Here is a 19,837-nt window from a genome sequence, read left to right as displayed (position 1 = left end):
CCAGCACTTGGGAGGCAGAGGCAGGCGGATTTCTGAGTTCGAGGCCAGCCTGGTCTACAAAGTGAGTGCCAGGACAGCCAGGGCTACACAGAGAAATCCTGTCTCGAAAAAAAAAGAAGTGCTTGCTGACAGGAGCCTGATATAGCTGTCTCCTGAGAGGCTCTGCCAGAGCCTGACAAATACAGAGGCCGATGTTTGCAGCTAACCATTGAACTGAGCTCAGTGGAGGAGTTAGAGAAAGGACTTAAGGAGCTGAAGGGGTTTGCAACCCCATAGGAAGAACAACAATATCAACCAACCAGACCCCCCAGAGCTCCCAGGGACTAAACCACCAACCAAAGGGACCCATTGCTCCAGCCGCATATGTAGCTAAAGATGGCCTTGTTGGACATCAACAGGAGGAGAGGCCCTTGGTCCTGTGAAAGCTCAATGCCCCAGTGTATGGGAATGCGAGGGTGGGGAGGCAGGAATGGGAGGGTGGGTGGGGGAACACCCTCATAGAATCAGGGTGAGGGGGATGCAATAGGGGGTTCCTAGGGGGGATTGGGAAAGGGGATACCATTTAAAATGTAAATAAAATTTCAAAAAAAAAAAAAAAAACCGGAACAAGCCCTTCTACCCTTTAAGTGAGAATAGATTATTTGGGACAAAATTCTGTTTATATTCAACTATCCTAACCCCTCATTAATAAACAGAATATGCTAACATACATGAGCACACACACACACACACACACACACACACTGATAGAGAAATGTATAATGGGCAAGCAAAATCTAGAATAGTCTTTGAAATTCTCAATTTTATGTGTGTACAGAGTTTCCAGAACAGGTTGCCTCTATATATGCTTTTATGGATTTAGCACCCTGCTGGATACCATACAAGAGCTGAAATTCTTAAAGAAGACACAGTTGTTCTGGCAGGTTCCATGGCTTTCTGGAAAGACTGATTCACACCACTTTAAGCCAAGGGAACCCTGACAATGCTATTTGTTTCTAGTTCCCAGAAATAGGTTTCTAGCTGCATATGTATCGAAAGATGGCCTAGTCGGCCATCACTGGAAAAAGAGGCCCATTGGACTTGCAAACTTTATATGCCCCAATATAGGGGAATGCCAGGGCCAAAAGAATGGGAATGGGTGGGTAGGGAAGTGGGGGGCGCTATGGGGGACTTTTGGGATAGCATTGGAAATGTAACTGAGGAAAATATGTAATAAAAATATTAAAAATTAAAAAAAAAACCAAGTTGACAATGAAGATTCATAGTAAATAAAAGAATGCCTTTGTTTTTGAGGGACATATTGTCAGCAATTTACTTTCAAAAGTTCTGGGAGATAATGGAATATGTCTACTGATAGAGGGGATGACATGATAAAACAAATGTGGATGAAAGGGTACTTTTTTAATTCTTTAAAACTGAAATGAACTAAAGAGAAAGGCTTAAAAGTTGATCCAAATTCAAATGATCCTTTGATAAGACTTAAACATATAGTATTACAGAGTGGGTAAATACATATACCTATAGGACCAGGTATCTCTTTATGTTTTCAGTTATCCTTTACAGGGAAAAGTTCAGATAAAAATGCTCAGATAATAAAGCCTATTAACAAATGGTGGTGACAAAACACGGCTGAACTGCCAACACAGGGTGCCCTATGGTCACTTATCTATGGGAGTGGATAACCATATAGTGCACCTGCCAGAGAAGTCTATGGGAATGGCTCCTAGACAAAAACAATTAAATATCCCTGGGTTTCTATGAGCAAATGATTTAGAGCAATGAGATGCTTATTTTGACCTATGCAAAATACCTTTTTGTGCAAGTTACTTTTCTTCTTGTGATAAAATGTCTGACAAAAGTAATTTAGGAAAGACATGTGCTTTTTGTTTGTTTTGCTGGTTGGTTAATAGTATAACATGATGGTAAAAGCATTAGGCAGCTAGTCACATTGTATCTGCAGTCAGGAAACAACAATGAACATTGATGTTCAGCTTGCCAGCCCATGGAATGGTGCCATTCACATTTAGGGCATTTCTTTCTACCCCAAATAACATAGTCTAGAAACTCTCCCACAAACATACCGAGAGATGGAGAGATGACTCAGTGGTTAGGAACAGAAGACCTGGGTTCAATTCCTAGTACCTACATGACAGCATGTAACTTTAACTTCACTTCCACTCGATTCTGGGCTCCATGAGCACCACACACACTCTGGTGCACAGATATACATGTGGGCAAAGCACCCATGCATATTTAAATTAGAAAATGTCGATAATAAATAGAGTTTGCTTATGTGGGATACAATTTTTAATATCAAGTTTCTTTTTCTTGTCTTTCTTCAATACTGAATACATAAAACAAAGGTTATAAAATATATTAAGGTGTAAAGAATGAAATAGTAAGTGCCCACACGTCCACCATTTAATTCAGAAGAAAGGCACTGTCATTATGTTGAAAATTCCTGTGTGCCCCTTCCTTGTCTGATCCCCATCTTTCCTCATTCAAAGAATCCAGTATCTTCCTAAATTTTATGTATACCATGTTATTTTCATTAAAATTCATTTACCACATTTAATTCTGAAGAACATTGTTTAGGTAGTAATCTGGGAACTAAAAATAAATGAAATTTACCATTGACATTCTTTTTGTTTTGTTTTGTTTTTTGTTTTTGTTTTTTTCGAGACAGGGTTTCTCTGTATAGCCCTGGCTGTTCTGGAACTCACTCTGTAGACCAGGCTGGCCTTGAACTCAGAAATGTGGCTGCCGCTGCCTCCCAAGTGCGCTACCACACCCAGCTTTGGCCTAGAAATGTATATGATCCCTCTGCCTCAGCCTCCCAAGTGTAGTCTGGCTTTTCTGAACATTTTTATAACCAGAAACACTTGCTTCTCTTTAGACCTCTCAACTCTTTAACCAAAGTTAAGCATTCTTTTTTTTTCCTTCTCCCCGCTCTGTTTTATTTTCTTGGCTTATTTTTAGGTTAATCATTCATAGAAAGTTTTGAAATCTGAAATGTTCCATATTCCAAATTTTTTAAAGCATCATGCTACTGCTGAGAAATGCTCAGATTTCAAATAGTCAGATCAAGGATGCTTAACCAATTAAGTCTGTACATGCATCCCCAAGCCTGAGCAACTCTAAAATGTGAAGCATTCCTAGCTCTAATGAACTAAGACAGACACATACTGAGCATCTGTCCTATAACAATAAATACACCCCCCCCCAGGGTTCTGAAGAGGCCACCTCCTGTAGTCAGGCAGAACTCCCAGTGGAGGGATGGGGACACCAATCCACACACAAAGCTTTCAACCCAAAATTTATCCTGTCTAAAAGAGATTCAGGGATGAAGGATGGAACAGAGACTGAGGGAATAGCCAATCAATAACTGGTCCAACTTGAGACCCAGCCCATGGGTAAGCACCAATCCTTGACACTATTAATGATACTCTGCTTATGCTTGCAGACAGGAACCTAGCATAGCTGTTCCCTGAGAGGTTCCACCCAGTAGCTGACTACAACAGATTCAGATATCCACAGGTAAACATTGGATGGAGGTAGGGACTCTTGTGGAGGAGTTGGGGGAAGAATTAAAGGCCCTAAAGGGGACAGGAACTCTATAGGAAGACCAACAGAGTAAACTACCCTGGGACCTTGGGAGCTCTCAGAGACTGAACCACCAATCAAAGAACATACACAGGCTGGACCTAGGCCTCCCTGCTCATATGTAGCTCAGTCTCCGTGCAGGTGCCCAACAACTGGAGTGAGGGCTGTCCTTAAAGCTGTTGCCTGTCTGGGGAATCCATTCCCCAACAGGGCTGCTTTGTATGGCGTCAGTGGTAGAGGATGTGCCTAACCCTGCAGAGACTTGATGGGCCAGAGTATGGCAGTACCCAGGGTGTGGGCATCCTCTCAGGGAAGGGGATGGGGGATGGAGGATAGAATTGTGGGCAGCAATTGGGATGTTTAAAAAAAGAGACACGAAAGGATGTGGAACTGGAGACTCCAAGGTAGTGAGGAACAGCCTCATGAGAGTACCCAACAATGTCACCCTAAGGCCATTGTGAGGTCCTAGCCTGTTTTGCCAACAAGGGCCATATCAGGGTCCATGGCCCTTCAGTGGTAGGTCTGATATCACCAAAGGCCAGGCTGATATCCCTGGTCTGGACTATCACCTGGGCCCATGTTGATGTCTATGGTGATATGAATATAGGTATGGCCCCCACAGACTCAGGTGTTTGAATGATTCACACATAGGGATGGCACTATTAGGAGGTGTGGCCTACTTGGAGGAAATGTGTCAGACAGGCTTTAAGGTCTCCTATGGTCATGCTATGCCCTTAGATCAAGATGTAGAACTCTCTAGCACCATGTCTGCCTGCATTCTACCATGTTTCCTGCCATGATGATAATGGACTAAAACTCTGAAATTGTAAGCCAGCCCCAATTTAATGTATTTCTTTTTAAGAAAAAAAAAAAAGACCCTCTCCAGCCTCAAAGTAAGACCAGTAACTGAACATGACATGTTGATATAATGCAAACCAGCTTCAGATGAAGAAGGCTCCGACTGAGGCCTCATCCTCACTTCATATAGGTAGGTCTCCACTCAAATGTTACACTGAGGGATATATGCTCGAAATACTTGCATGAAGATGATCTTATGTAATCCTGCATAGAAAAACTTCTAAGTAACATTATACCTTTCCACTCTACTTCTGGATTAAGTTGTTACTGAGTCACTCTTTTTATTATTCCTATATGTGTGTTCATGAAGAGGGCATGTGTGCAATGGGACATGTGTAGTGGTCAGATGACAACTCCTTCCACTTTTAGGTGAGTTCCAGGGATCAAACTCAGGTAGCCAGGCTTTTATGGTAAGCACCTTTAGCAAGCAAACCATTTTACTGACCCACTGACCCTTCAACTGAATCACTCTTGTCAATTACTGTTGGTAAAATTTTTTAGTAACTTGGGACAATGATCATAAATTTGTTTTTTTATATTGTCCTTGTTGAGTTTATCTATCCCTAATGAAAATTATGTGTTTTATTTGAAAATATTGTGTTGTGTGATAACATATACCTATTATCTGAAGACTGTAGAATCAGAGACAGAAAGATCAGTTCAAGGTCACGAGAACTTGGTTTTGGAGACAAAATTGCTAAGCTCCAGTAATGAAAGATGGTGAGCAGAGGTGCCCACAAATAATGCAATCACTTCAATCTAGAGCTAGACATGGTTCATCAGAAGATAAAGGATAATTCCAGAGGGAATAAGGAAGAGAAAACAGAATTGAAGGCTTTAAAGAGAAAACGATGAACATATAATCTTGGCAAATATCAGTCCTATATATGTTACCAAGCAATGAACTTATAAATGGTCCTTCATTTATCCAGAAGATAGATAAGCATGGAGCACATACCTCAAAGGTAGACATTTGTCTTGCTCAACTCTTTTGCTGGTCATGCTTTTGGCAGAGCACAAGGCACAATGTTGGATGGAACCAAACTAAGTTTGACTATTAACCATCAGAGTTCTGGCAAGGGAAATATTGCTTACTTGGATTTCACAGGAGAAGACAACCTCTTGGAAATGTCTTCAGGAGGCTCGCATCTTCTCAGTGGGGACCCATGACCCCCAGAAGAAGCAGAAGTTGCCACTCGCCCCTTCTTCATTTTCTCCATCTGTAAGGGACAAAAAATATGATAGCCACAGCTCATGACTGGTACTACTTCTACAATTTGAAAAAACCCAGATCAGAGTGACACAGTTTTCTTACAGAAGTATCAATACATATGTAACATGAATCTTTGTAGAGACTTATGAAACCATGACATCATTATATTTAGGTCATCAAGTTGGAACAATAGTTTGTGCTTCAACATGGAGATCTTCTGCCCCACATTTTATTATCTTACCAAGAGGTAACAAACAGCATAACCAGATAGTGGCCCTAAATATATAGGAAGTGGAAAGAGTACAAAAACATACACCTGTAGCTCAGAAGTTTCTGGGTTCTGTGTCTGAAGTGCATGGTATTTTCAGCAATAAGGACGAACCTTCCACCTCTGAGGGCAACCAAGGCAACTCAAAAAAGGGCTTCCGGGCTGGTGAGATGGCTCAGCAGGTTAGAGCACCCGACTGCTCTTCCAAAGGTCCTTAGTTCAAATCCCAGCAACCACATGGTGGCTCACAACCATCTGTAATGAGATCTGACTCCCTCTTCTGGTGTGTCTGAAGACAGCTACAGTGTACTTACATATAATAAATAAATAAATTAAAAAAAAGGGCTTCCTATACTTGGTTATGTACTTAGGAATTACTAATATATTCATATCAGTATATTCATAGTCATATACACACATATATGTAACAATAAAGCTGGGTGTGGTGGTGCACGTCTTTAATCCAAGCACTCGGGAGGCAGAGGCAGGCATTTTTCTGAGTTTGAGGTCAGCCTGGTCTACAAAGTGAGTTCCAGGACAGCCAGGGTTATACAGAGAAACCCTGTCTCGAAAAAACAAAAATAAATAAATAAATAAATAAATAAATATCATGAATTTGAAAGAGAGCAAGGAGAAGTATATGGGAAGGCTTGGAGGGAAGAAAGAGAAGGTAGAAATGATGTAACTATAATTTCAAAAAATAATTTGAAACATTAAATTCATACAAACAAAACCATACATTTACTACAAAAGCTTTACCAGAAGGTGACTTTAATATCCAAGATGCTGAGTTGTAAACTCTGAGGCATACATGGTATATAATGCAGAGTGCAAAACACACATTTCTCTATTTTCCCCCTTACTTCTCTTGGCAGAAAGGAATGGGCATCACTGACTGGCCTGCAGAAACAGCCTCACCCTCTTTCCTTACTACACTTTTTTGTAACAAGTCCTCATTTGGCCCCCAGAAATGGCAACCTTCTTCCACAAATAGCCCACCTTACAGAAAATCTAAGAGTCAAAAACACCAGCTCCTATTTTAACCATCACAGGGCAAACACAAATTTGAAAAAAAATAAATGTTTTTATAAAATGTTCAACAGTGCTCAGGATAAGGTAGACTACTCAATGTAACATGGAAGTTCCTGAATTTGCTCTCTAAGACTACAAATAATAAAAATAATAATTAATAAAGCTAAAAGTTTCAATAGTATTTAGTAGTTTTAACGTAAATTTTATGTATTAACAATTGATACATAATAAAACACAACTGATTATATATATATTGATTCCTTCAACAGGTGGGGCTCAACTCCCTTTGTATTGAATAACAACAGATCTGAGGGACTTGTTTTTAATGGCCTGCTCTAAGAAAGGTCACAAGTAGGTTTGTGGAGAGGCTTGTGGAATGAGGAACTGAGCCTGTCCCTCCTTCAGTAGCCCTGTAATGAAATTCTCACAAGAGGCCCAATTAAGCCATCAGATGATATAGCTCTGGCCAGCATTCTGACAAAATCCTCATTAAATCTTGTACCAAAACCACCAAGCTCTTAATTGAGCTACCTTCAATTTCAAACCCAAGGAACTTAGGAATGAAGACATACTGTTTTTACTTTTTGTTTGTTTGTTTGTTTTTTTCGAGACAGGGTTTCTCTGTATTGCCCTGGCTGTCCTGGAACTCCCTTTGTAGACCAGGCTGGCCTCGAACCCAGAAATCCACCTGCCTCTACCTCCCAAGTGCTGGGCACCACCGCCCTGCTCATACTGTTTTTACTTAATCTGACAAGGTTTAGGGTACTTTACTATGTAGCAAATGATAACACAAATAATATGGCATATATAACTTCTTTCTTTCTTTCTCTCTCTCTTTCTTTCTTTTTCTTCCTTTCTTTCTTTCCTTCCCCTTCTCCCTTTCTCTTTCTTTTCTTTCCTTTTCTTCTCTCTCTCTTTCTTTCTTTCCTTCCTTCCCCTTCTCCCTTTCTCTCTTTTCTGTCTTTCTTTTCTGTCTTTCTTTTCTTCCTTCCTTCCCTCCCTCCCCTCCCCTCCCCTCCCCTCCCTTTCCTTTCCTTCCTCCCTTCCTTCCGAGACAAGGTTTCTCTGTATAGCTCTGGAACTCACTCTGTAGACTAGGCTGGCCTCGAACTCATAAATCCGCCTGCCTCTGCCTCCCAAGTGCTGGGATTAAAAGCATGCGCCACCACTGCCCAGCATAATTTCTTAATAAATACATAAAATTGAGGTAGCTGTTTAATAGTCTTTTCACTAACAGTGTCTGTATGACATAAACCACCATTCAAAGGCTATTGTAAATGAAGCTTGACCTAGAACCTCAGTTTTGTATGGCCTGGTTCTCAGGTTGTACACAGAGACAAGAATCCTAAAGCCAGATAGCCTGAGGAAGCAGAATGGGTCGCTGCAACTCTCCTTCTGACTCATGTCCCCTGGAAGAAAGGCTGTATTATCAAAACAATATCATCAGGAATCTGCTACAAGGCATTAAGCTTTAGAGGAATGCAAAAACATTTGATAATTTTCCAAAGTTTGATAAAAATTTAAACCAAATGCATCCTTTGAACAGGCCCTGGAGATAGATGGACAAAAGAGAGACCCCAGGTCAATGGTAGAAACAATCCCACTGTCAGACAAACTACAGAGTGAAGAAGAACACTTAAATTTACCTGTGAAGGCTCTCCTCCAGCCATGGCTCCCTTCCCAGCATCTCCCATGGCAGATATAGGCGTATTCTTCTTTTTCTCAGTGGTCCGGGTTGGAGAAGACTTGTATGAAGATTTGAGAGGGCTCCCGAGAGCTACACAAGGACAGGCATGGAATACTAGAGACTTACAGTACAATAACCAGAAAATAAAGGAAGTACAGATGGAAAAAGCAGGACAATCAGGGGTTAAAAAGAGCTTTTTAAAAAATGTAATGTTTAGTCCGCATTTAAAAAATATTATGGTTTTTCTACTGAATATACATTAGGACTCATCTTAGATAAGACTCAACAGTCCTTTTCATTTGAGTGGTTAATGTACTTTGGAGCTAAGACTTTGCCCTGCTATCTGATAGCTGGATTCCTTGGACAGGCTACTTAATGTCTAAGTCTAAGCCTCAATTGCCTTATACAGGCAGAACATAGACGTCCTGACTGCTGTCTGTGCAGGTTTGCTTACAAGGTTGAGTGAGCTTAGGTCAGTATCTAGGAGCTGAGATTTTAGGAAGGTTAATGACATTCACAGGTGAATGCTTTAAAAAAAAAAAAAACACCACAAACCCTGTTTGTAAAAAGAACACATTCTAAGTGTGTGAAGTTTGGATATTTGTTTAGTAGAGAGTATCTACATGACTAGACCCTGTTAAAAACCCAGGGCACTAAATCTTTAGGGTGCTTCCTCAGTTGGCAACACTATGTGTATGACTTTTCTAGGAGATCCTTAGAAACGTAGACCTGCTTTCTGCTCTACTTTTCATGCATTCTTCCTTTTGCAAACTTGGTTGGGTATCTTGCTATCATAATGAATTACAGCCAGGAGCTATGAGTCCTCTGAGTTGTACTGATGAATCACCAAACCCTGGTGTTCTTGGGGGCCCTAGAAACAATTGATATCAGAGGTGGGAATTGCTACAGTGACTCCAATTTAAAAAAATAAAGTAAAATCAATGTTTGGGGAAATGCGGGGGGGCATGGGGTAGAGTGAACCTGTGGTGCTGTGTGGCCATAGTGTTGTTGGTCATGGTATGAAACATCCAAGATATTCTCTGTTGTGAGAGGTGAAAAATTGCATACAGAATTTGAAGATAACTACTGCAACTCCAAGAGTGTTGCTTCAGGGGATTCTTTGGCTACTTTTGGCTATTCTACCTAAACTGGGGTTAAAAAATAATCAGTCAGGGAGTGGTTTTAGTTTTCTTCTTCAGTGGAAATGAGGAGGACCAACCTTTTCTTGTTTTTGTCTCAGTGGGTGTGTTGGAACTAAGTACTGAGACCAGAACAAGTTTCAAACTAATGTTTTGGATTTTTTTTTTACACTATTATTTTTGTCTAAAAATAGAGAGTGAAAAGACCTGAAAAGAAGAGATTTCCAGAAGAGATATACATTGGAATTTTAAAATTCAAATAGAGACTACTACAAATACAACCCTCCTAAACTGTGAAACATCCTGACTACTGCTGAAACACCTGGGTTATATAAATGTCTACAGGACATGCTCTATGTTGGCACCATCCAAAAAAAAAAAAAATCCAAGATGCTCTTCAGTGCTGGAATATGTACATTCTTTGCAAAAGATTGTCAAAGTGCATTATTACTATTTTCTGCTTGATTTTTAAAGGTAGTTTATAAAAATGGACTATCCAGCCCGACTCTCCTTACTTTCCCTTTTCCTCGTATATATCTAAGATTCCTTCTTTGAAAATTTAGGATTTGACTCTGAATAATCTGTAAACATGATATATCTTTCTGATTAAGATGATTTAATTTCGTCTATATATTCTTCTCCTCTTCCTCTCCCACCAATGAAGATATTTTGCCCTTTTTAAAAAGAGGCTTGTGCAAGTGTAGTGAATAATTGAGAAATCAAGTTTTGGATGCTGAATAGAATACAAAGGAAAAAAAAAGTCTGGTTATAGTGGCATGGGGGACATTGTCACAAAGATATTTGTAATCTTTGTTTTCCAGAATTGCTCTAAGAAGTTCTCTTCTTCCCACAATGCCTCTGCAAGCTACTGTGCACACAGATTTCTGAGTCTAGACTGAAATAACAGTGTTACTGAGATAACTATGAGGGGCCATTTTTTGGTATACTGCCATTACAGCACATTGATATACTATCCACACTCACCAGGTAGGTAGGCCAGTGTCACCAACAGAAGGGGACTTTGGGACTGATAGCCTTAGGCACCCTCGGGCAACTACAGTGCTGGAAAACTACAACAGGAATTCAGATTGGGGAGTGAGTCTCTTGATCAATGAAATCACCTGAATTGAAGGTGGTCAGGAAAGCTTCAACTTACTGGCCAGAGCTGGGCTGGAGCCAGGTGACAAAGATTCAGACGGAACAAGGAGACAGCATGGCTGACAGACCTTTAAGGTTAGTGGGATTTGATTGTACTTTTAAGGCCAGGTTATCTAAAGGTTACCTGTAAGATCACTGCCAAGGCTGGCCTTATCCTGTTGTGTGGGGTCGCCCTGGTTAAAGACATGGCAACGGGGTTAAGAGTATGGACTATTCAGAAGAGAGTGTTCAGATTTGACTGCTGGCCTTGGAAAAGCCAGCTTCTAAGGTGGGTCTCTGAACAATGCCTGGCAATGTAAGACTTTATCAAGGATCCCATCATTAGCTGGTGAGGAGATCATTTATTGTGCTTTAAACTGTATGTAAAAATAATCTGAAAATACACTTTCATTTCAAAAATACAATTTTTTTTGAGACAGGGTTTCTCTGTGTAGCCTTGGCTGTCCTGAACTCATTCTGTAGACCAGGCTGGCCTTGAACTCAGAAATCTGCCTGCCTCTGCCTCCCAAGTGCTGGGATTAAAGGCGTGCGCCACCACTGCCCAGCTCAAGAATACAAAATCTTGATACATATTGAACAAGGAGTTCACATGGTCACATCTCTGTACAAAAAATCAGCATCAAATATCTACCAAACTTCCCTGGTGGGCAGTTCATCCTTGTCTTAACTCACTTCAGTAAACACATCCTGAATGACTCCTGGAGAGACTCTGGAAGCTTGTGCCTTGTCTTTCCTAGACTTTGTCTTTCATTTTTCCCCCTTGGTGGATTCTCTTGTATACTGAACCTTCCGAGCAAATCTGAAGACCCCCTGAAACATTTCTCCTTTTAAGAATGAGGGTACTTCCTACTGGCTAAGAATTTAGGGTTACTGCTGAGGTAGAATCAGCACATCATATAATTTTCCCCTTTAAATGTCCAGTTCATTGATTTTAGTATATTCACAATCATAAACAAATTACAAATCATTTTAAGGCTCTCAAATGAAACCTTTTATCCATCAAGCAGTCATTAACCTTTCTTCCCTGCCTTCTATGTTAAACAGTAAACTACTGTCTGTCTCTAGGATTTACCTATTTCAAACATTCTATATAAGCAAACTCATGTAACTCGTGACATGTGTGCCTTCCATCTTTTACTTGGAATAGTTTCAAACTTCATCTATTAGGTATTATCTATCAGCATGACTTTCTTATTTAAAGCTGAACAATATTTTACTTTATAGATATGCTTCATTTTGTTTATCCATTCAAATTGTTTCCACTGGGGCTACTGTGAATAATGCTGCTGAGAACATTTACCCTTTAAGTGTTTTTAATTTTTCTGGCTCTGTATCTAGGAGTAGAAGTGCCACACCACACTGTAACCAATTAAGAGGTTTTATAGCCAGACAGGCACATACTGGAAATCTCAGGACTTGGGAGATAGAGGCAGAAAATTTGGGAGTTCAAGGCTAGCTTCAGCTACATTAGTGAAGTTGAGACCAGTCTGGACTACATGAGATCTTGTCTTCTCTGGTAAAAATAAGAACAGACCTATGTAGTCTGATGTAATTTTCACTGAATACACTATATCTTGGAATGTGGCCTTATATAGTCACTGTGCTGCTCATGTGCAAATGAAGAGAATGCTTACCCTCTTAAATTTTGACATCATGTTCTAATCGTATTCAATAAAGAAAGGTCACTGATAGTCTGATCCACTGCTTGTCAAACTTTAATATACAGGTTAGGGAGGGCCTCAGAGTTGGCCTTTCTACAAAGTTTCCATCACTGGTCCATGGATCACATTTCTGAGTAGCAAGGCTCTAGACATTTGTTGAGCTTTTATGCTGTGCCAACTACTGTGTAACCTTATTTATACTATGATCTCATTTAATCCTCATGACAATTTAATATTAAAATTTTGAGACACTATCGTGCTATATTGTCCAGACTGGCCTCAAACTCATGATCTTCCAACTTTGGCCTACTAAGTAGCTAACATTATAAGCATTTACCACAAGATGTGGCTTTCATTACAATAAATAAATAAATACTTCCACTTTCTATGAGCAAAAGTGAGTAGTCGCTGTGGTACTCCAAGGGGAATGATGTATATGCTATCCCCCCCCAATCTCCTAAGAAAATTCTAACCTCCATAGTCTATCAAGTTGATTTTCCACCTGATTCACATGTCACCAGTCATAAAATAATTTACTCACCTATATATTATTCAACTTTAAAACAAACAGCAACAGCAAAATACTGTCAGTCAGAAAACACTATTTAGTCATTGAAAACATTTTATAAAGGCAGCAAAAGAGAAGTAAGATGCAAAAATTCAGGAATTTTTTTTTCAAGGCTGATCAAAAATGTTTCAGAGCTGGGCGTGGTGGCACACGCCTTTAATCCCAGCACTCAGGAGGCAGAGGTAGTCAGATTTCTGAGTTCAAGGCCAACCTGGTCTACAAAGTGAGTTCCAGGACAGCCAGGGCTATACAGAGAAGCCCTGTCTTGAAAAACCAAAAAAAAAAAAAAAAAGTTTCAGAAATGTTCTTTGATTTCACAGCTTAGACTCTTTCACCTGAGCCATGGGCCTGCTCAAAGAGCATGTATGTATTTCTGCTGCTGGCTTAAAAAGGCTATGTGGTGTCAGCAGTCTTGGAAACAAGAAAGGTGTCTATGGAATTAAGGTGCATGCAATGAGCTGAGGGATGGAATTAAATTGAATTTTTAAAAGCAGAATTAAAATAAAAGAAAATAGTGTTTAAACAAGATAGTGAATGATAGCATTTAACATTTTGGTGGCAGAACAACTGTGAAAATAAAAATAACTCTAACAAAGGATGGTTTTGGAGTTTGTCCCAGTAAAATAAATAAATAAAACATCACTCAAGATTTTAGAGTTCATTCATTCATTCATTCTCTTGTGGCATCAGAATTAACTCAATACACTATTCCCTGAGCTGCACAGGTGAGCTCTAGGTGTGTAATGGTACACACCTATAATCACAGCATTTGTGGACTGAAGCAGAAAAATCCTATGTTTGATGCTAGCCTGAGCTACACAGTAAGAACCTGTCTCAAAAACAAAGCAAAGCAGAACAAAGAACAAGCTCAGTGAGCGGTACTAGATGGCAAGAATTAACCCCACTTCCCAAAGTTATCTGAACTCCCTTACTAAGTACATATAACACTGGAAAAACAAAGATCATGCCCAACTTTACTAATTTTAAACTAATTTTACACTTTCTTAGAGGCCTGCTCTTTTCCAAAGAAGAAATGGAGGGGGAGTGGATCTAGGGGAGAGGAGAGGTGGAGAGGTGCTGAGACGAACAGAAGGAGAGGAAACTGTAGTTGGAATGTCTTGTGTGAGAGAAGAATGTATTTTCAATAAAAAATTTTAAAAATATATAAAAGAAATATTTTAGAATGCTGATTTTTTTAAAAATGAAAAGTGCCTTCATATAATAGTAGAAAGAGAAATTCTTTCCTCTGCTTTTAATTTTTTAGGTAAGGTCAAAATTACAGGAGTACAAAGCCAGCCTGGACCATAGAATGAGATGCTGCCTCAAAAAGAAAAGCAAAGTCAACAACAAAATATCAAAAAAAAGAAAAGAAAATCTAACAACTAAAATGTTTTGGTTTAGGGATATATGACGATAGATATTGTTTAGATGCCTATTTAGTAAATGGTATGGAGATTAAAAATTTTCAATCTAGAATATACACACAAGCAGATAATTCAGTTGTCAATCATGAAATGGCATGTTTATGTTTACATGTTTATCAATGCAAAAAATGAATTTAAGATCAACCTATGACCACGTGATCTAATGAACATGTGGAATGTGTTCCCTAAAGGAATAGTCATAGAGTTAAAAGTGTTAAGTATTTTCTTTTCAAACTCTTCCTTCCTTCCTTCCTTCCTTCCTTCCTTCCTTCCTTCCTTCCATGTTTCGAGCAGTTACTCGTAAACGGACATCAGAAATGAACAGCATTATGACACTTCTGGGAACTCTACTACATATATCATGCCTCTGGGATGTGGGGATAAAATCAATGCCAGAGAGTACCAATCAGGAAAGGCCTACCTACCATACCAGCCTTGTCCAATCACAGACCTCTTCTTGCTCACCCCTTGGTGATGTCCTGACAACCTCAACAGTCTTGTAATACCTGACTTTCCTTCATCTGTGTTTTAGGATGTTCCTGTTACACAAGAAGAGACCTTTCTTTCTTAACCTATGTATGCTAAAAGGCAAAAATTCAGGGCTCCAGTGACTCTTCCAAGCCTTCATTAGAACATAGATGCTATTAAGTCTACTTAGGTTCTGAAAGTAGTGGATGTCCCTCTATCTACTGTCTCCCAAAACAAAATACTGCCTTAAAAGGTTGTTCATGTTTTACCTTTGTAAAAAAGCATCCACTTCTTTCTGTATTATTGTTTTCATTTATAAAATAGGCAGGCCTACAAACCATGAATGACTTCACAGTCCTATTTTTTTCTCTTATCAACTCTTCTAGAAAACTCTGACTAATCAATTCTACTCTAGCTAATCAATTATATCACTGACATAGCAGGTTCTTTCTTTCTTTCTTTCTTTTTTTTTTTTTTTTTAGTATTTTTGAGACAGGGTTTCTCTGTGTAGCCCTGGCTGTCCTGGAACTCACTCTGTAGACCAGGCTGGCCTCGAACTCAGAAATCCGCCTGCCTCTGCCTCCCAAGTGCTGGGATTAAAGGCGTGCACCACCATGCCCAGCTACCTAGTAGGTTCTTTAAACAAAACAAAACAAAACAAAACAAAACAAAACAAAACAAAACAAAACAAAACAAAACTCCTCTATGCTCTGTGAAATAGGTTCTGGCAAATTAGAATACTGTCAATTCCTAATAATTAATAATGACCTTTCTTTATGGAACAAAGTGCTAACTTTCCAAAGTCCTGTAAGCCAAACCCTAGAGAGGTTAAGACAGTGGTAAGTCTTACAGAAGGCTAGAAAGGAGACTTTCACAAAGGGCAGTGTTAAGACGCTCACACCAGAAAGAAGCAAACTGGAGAGACAAGGTCTACCCATTCACTTGCCTCGGTCTGGGGAATAAGATATTGCCACGGTGGATGAAGACAGGTGTTTACTCATAGGAGACTCCGTCTGCTTTGGCAAATTCATGGTTGATGTTGAAAGTTTGTCACATGCTGCAGAGAAATGCATTAAAGACATTGGTTTTCTATCACTGTCGCCTGTGAAATCATATCTCAAAGTGTCCTTCCTGTCCTCATCCACACATGTTCAGTGGTACTCCACTGCAGCACAGCTCACTGCTTTCATTATCTTAAGCTGGAAATGTTCAGGCAACAGCAGTCACCGGTTTGCAATTTCTTCGCTGTGCTCTTCTCTTTAAATGTCAAACTCATTCTAATACTCAGCTAAAAACATGCTAATCCCATCCGGTATTTTCTTGTGTCCAGAGACTTTTAAACACATCCACATCAAACAAAAACAAAACTAACCTAGACCCAGGGACAACAGTTATTAGAACTATCTAACACCTTGAATAAAACTATATGTGCCGAAACAGAACATTTCCTGGAGGTTATTTGAGGCTCAGGTTGGAAAAAGAATGTAACTTGTAATGCAGTTTGTGTTTAAAGTAGCACTAACTTAGCAGTGGTAGATTTTCTTCCTATTTTTAAGAGAAGGCATCAAAATGGCTCCTCTGCAAATGTTTTAACAGTATAGTAAGAATTTAAACATCTGACCCTAGATTTGGTGTTCTTATGTTTTCTGTCATTGTTCTAGATTAGCTTCTAAATTAAATCATTACAACCAAAAGAAAAGTACTAGCCGTGCTCTGTGAATCTGTGTTAGAACCTGAGGCAAAAGTAAAACTACCCATGCATTCCTATCAAGGAAGCTAACACCTAATATTTTCAAAATTTAACTCATGCTTTCAAATGAGAGAATTCCTCATATCTGACTATTTCTGCTGACCAAGTGGTTTAATTTTTATAAGTTCAGCATTAAAATATTCTTTCATCTTGCTATTTTTGGCATTCATATAGGTGGTATGTGTGAGTCACTCAGCTCACCTTGTTACTAGCTTTACTATGGGGAAAAGCAAGTGTCAAGCTATAACGCAAACTCTGTGCTACTTAGCACTACCAATAAGGATAGTCTGTATCAAAGGGATACGAGAAAGCCAAGATATTTATTCTTACTATTAAAATATCTTTCTACAGTGCTCATAAGTATCATATCCCTTCTATATCTCATTTTCAGTTTACCAGTCAAATATACAGCATTTCTAAAGCCATTATTAAATGAAAACAAAGTTTTGCTAGTTCTATTCTTAATCTAGACCATGGAAATTTTTCATGTTTATATTTTCTATGTTTTGTAGTTTTAGACAGAGAGATAGAATGTCTGGCAGAAAGCCAAATTGTCTGACTCTGTAGACTCTCCATGGTAGTACCGATGAATTCCCTACCACTGTCTCTCAAACACTTCTCCAGAAATTCATCACATTAACCAAGCCCAAGCATTCTATTCAGAATCTGTGATTTCTGTTTTTTTACAAGAAGTAAAAAAAGTACTTTGCTACTTAAAAGTAAAACAAGATGACTAATGAGACTCTAAATGCACAAAAGCCAAATATTGATGAGATTTTTTTAAAGGCAGAAGTTAGTGAGCTGAGGATGAAATGTCTTCGGGACACTAAGATAGAAGGCATGCAGCACTGTGATGACAAAGGAACAAAAAACATATGGGCATGTCGTTCACAGCTCTAGGGGGAAAAGTCATGACAAGTCAGACCAAGAAATCAATTGTGAAAGTGATTTCACTTTTGAGTGACTTCACAATTGAGACAGACACAGTGATGGAGGAGGGTGATCAGAACAGTTGTCACAGAACACTATGGCATGGTGATGCTCGTGTATACCGTAGGTGGACTCGGCAGCAGCTGTAGTGGTCCCTGTGTCCGAAGGGGGGGTGCTGGTTGCTAAAGTTAGAGGAAGGGGTGGGGTATTTTCTGATTCACCTACACAGAAAAAAATCAGAGCAAAGAGAGGTAAAAGAAAAAGTTCCAATTTGTTGCTGCATTTTAGTTTTTAATAAAGAAATTAGAAAAGTAACAAATGAATTATTGCCTTTTCAAAAGAAAAAAAATGTATTCATTGCCAAATGGTTAAAAATCACAAGATGGCAAAGTCAAGAGTCAGTAATTTACAATCTGCTCTCAGAAAGAGGTAGTATACAACTCCTGTATAATAGAATACTGAGATTATTGAAACAAACTATGACATTGAAAAGAGGGGAAAGTCATCCTGATAGTAGTAATAATCCATAAGTTAGGTCTTTGAAGATTTAAAGATGATTATGAATTAGATAGTAAAGTAAGTTAAGTTCCTTTAAAATAAAATCAGAGCAACAAACAGGGAAAAAAAAAAAAAAAAGGAAACCGCCCAGCCCTTCTTAGAGAGTAACTGCTGCTTTAACAGGCATATCTAGAGCTGTGACTGTGCCTTCTGCTATTTCCCTCTCCTAAAATGAGACTGTTTTTGGACCTGTGTGCTCAGTTCAGCTACCAGGCTCTATATTTATTTTCTCTACTTTTCTTTCACTCTTCCCTAAAGCCCAGTATTCATGCTTCGAGTACCTGATAGCAAAAAGAATGACAGCTCTCCACTATGAGAAATGCATACACATACACGAAGCATGGCAGTTTAAGAATCTTAAAAGCTGTGCACAGGATCTTCCAATCCTGCAGACATCAGTCACTCCTGAGATCCCCTACAGGGCCCTGCAATGCAGAGATAGTATTAGACTCACCATCACGTCCGCCAGGCCCTGGTGATCCTGCCCATGAACACTTCTTCTTCAGCTCTAGCTGCTGTGTACGCTCCAGGGACCGGCGCATCATTGCTTCCAGGCGCTCCTGCCCAATTTACAAAAGGTGTAGAATTTTAGCAGAAACAGTATGAACCATTCAGCTGCACTGCAGTGCCGCTGTCTTAGTGCTCCAGAAGAGGCACCAAAAGAGGCTTTCTGTGCTCAGCATCCCAAAGCCAGGCACATGTGCTCTCTTCAGCACACCAGTACCTTTGTGCTGGGGTGGAGAGGAAACAATACAGCTAGGCTAGTGCTGGCTCTCCAACCACACACTGTGAACATTGTGTCCTGTCCTGTCTGTCTCCTCCCTCTCCTCCCTGGGGAGAAATTGTTGCTATGCCAGCTCCACTTGCTCATGAATAATGCTCAATAAGCATTAACTCTTTCAAGCCTGTCTTAAGTCTGGTTAAGAAATTTGATCCTGGTACCAAATATAGCCTTTATAATTGAAAGCATAACCTATTCCCCATTTGAGGAAATTTAAATTAAAGTATAGTTTGAAAATTTTCAGCCTTGTATATAACTTTTAAGGACAGCATTTGATTTTGAAACCTATTTTGTAATGTCCCATTTTCATCTTTGGACTCTGTTTCAACATTGTAATAATTTTCTGCTCATATTACTCTTAAGAAAATATTGCATAGTCCAAGATTTGACAAAGGTACAGAGACTTCTGGCTACAAAATAATATACCCATGCCTTGCCATAGTTAGGTGTATGTGTGTAGGTGGCAGGGACTAAGTAATTTTTAATTAGAAAATAAAATCAATCACCGGGCTTCTCTCCTAAAGGAGGATTTATCAAATTATCCATATTAACTAAACTGTTACTTTCATAAAGTTGTCCTTGACAGTGAACTGAAGGTGTTCTAATTCTGCACCTTCACTAGCTCAATGACAATGCAAAATACTCGTTCTATGCCTTGCCTCTACTAGAGAAGCCTAAGGTAAGAGTGGCCTTTTTACCGGTTGGGACAGAACCCAGATGTCCCTCAACAGAGGAATGG

At 39.4% G+C, this 19,837-nt stretch overlaps 1 protein-coding gene across 7 annotated transcripts in view; it reads right to left on the bottom strand.

Annotated features, from left to right (window-relative positions):
• The window catches only part of Map7d2 (MAP7 domain containing 2), an 80,611-nt gene that overhangs the window by 19,960 nt on the left and 40,814 nt on the right, over positions 1-19,837 (bottom strand). For 3 of the 7 annotated variants that reach the window (XM_029473685.1, XM_029473683.1, XM_029473682.1), the window contains exons 4-7: positions 18,772-18,877; positions 16,026-16,136; positions 8,621-8,751; positions 5,557-5,681 (exon numbers count right to left, since the gene is read on the bottom strand). In XM_029473685.1, coding sequence (XP_029329545.1) covers positions 5,557-5,681; positions 8,621-8,751; positions 16,026-16,136; positions 18,772-18,877 — 473 coding nt within the window. Of the gene's footprint in view, positions 1-5,556; positions 5,682-8,620; positions 8,752-16,025; positions 16,137-17,881; positions 17,981-18,771; positions 18,878-19,837 lie in introns of all 7 variants that reach the window. The other 4 variants (XM_021153551.2, XM_029473680.1, XM_021153553.2 and 1 more) reach the window with 2 other exon arrangements.

This window comes from Mus caroli, chromosome X (assembly GCF_900094665.2).
Source record: "Mus caroli chromosome X, CAROLI_EIJ_v1.1, whole genome shotgun sequence".
Lineage (NCBI taxonomy): Eukaryota > Metazoa > Chordata > Mammalia > Rodentia > Muridae > Mus > Mus caroli.
This window is presented reverse-complemented; position numbering and strand designations above follow the sequence as displayed.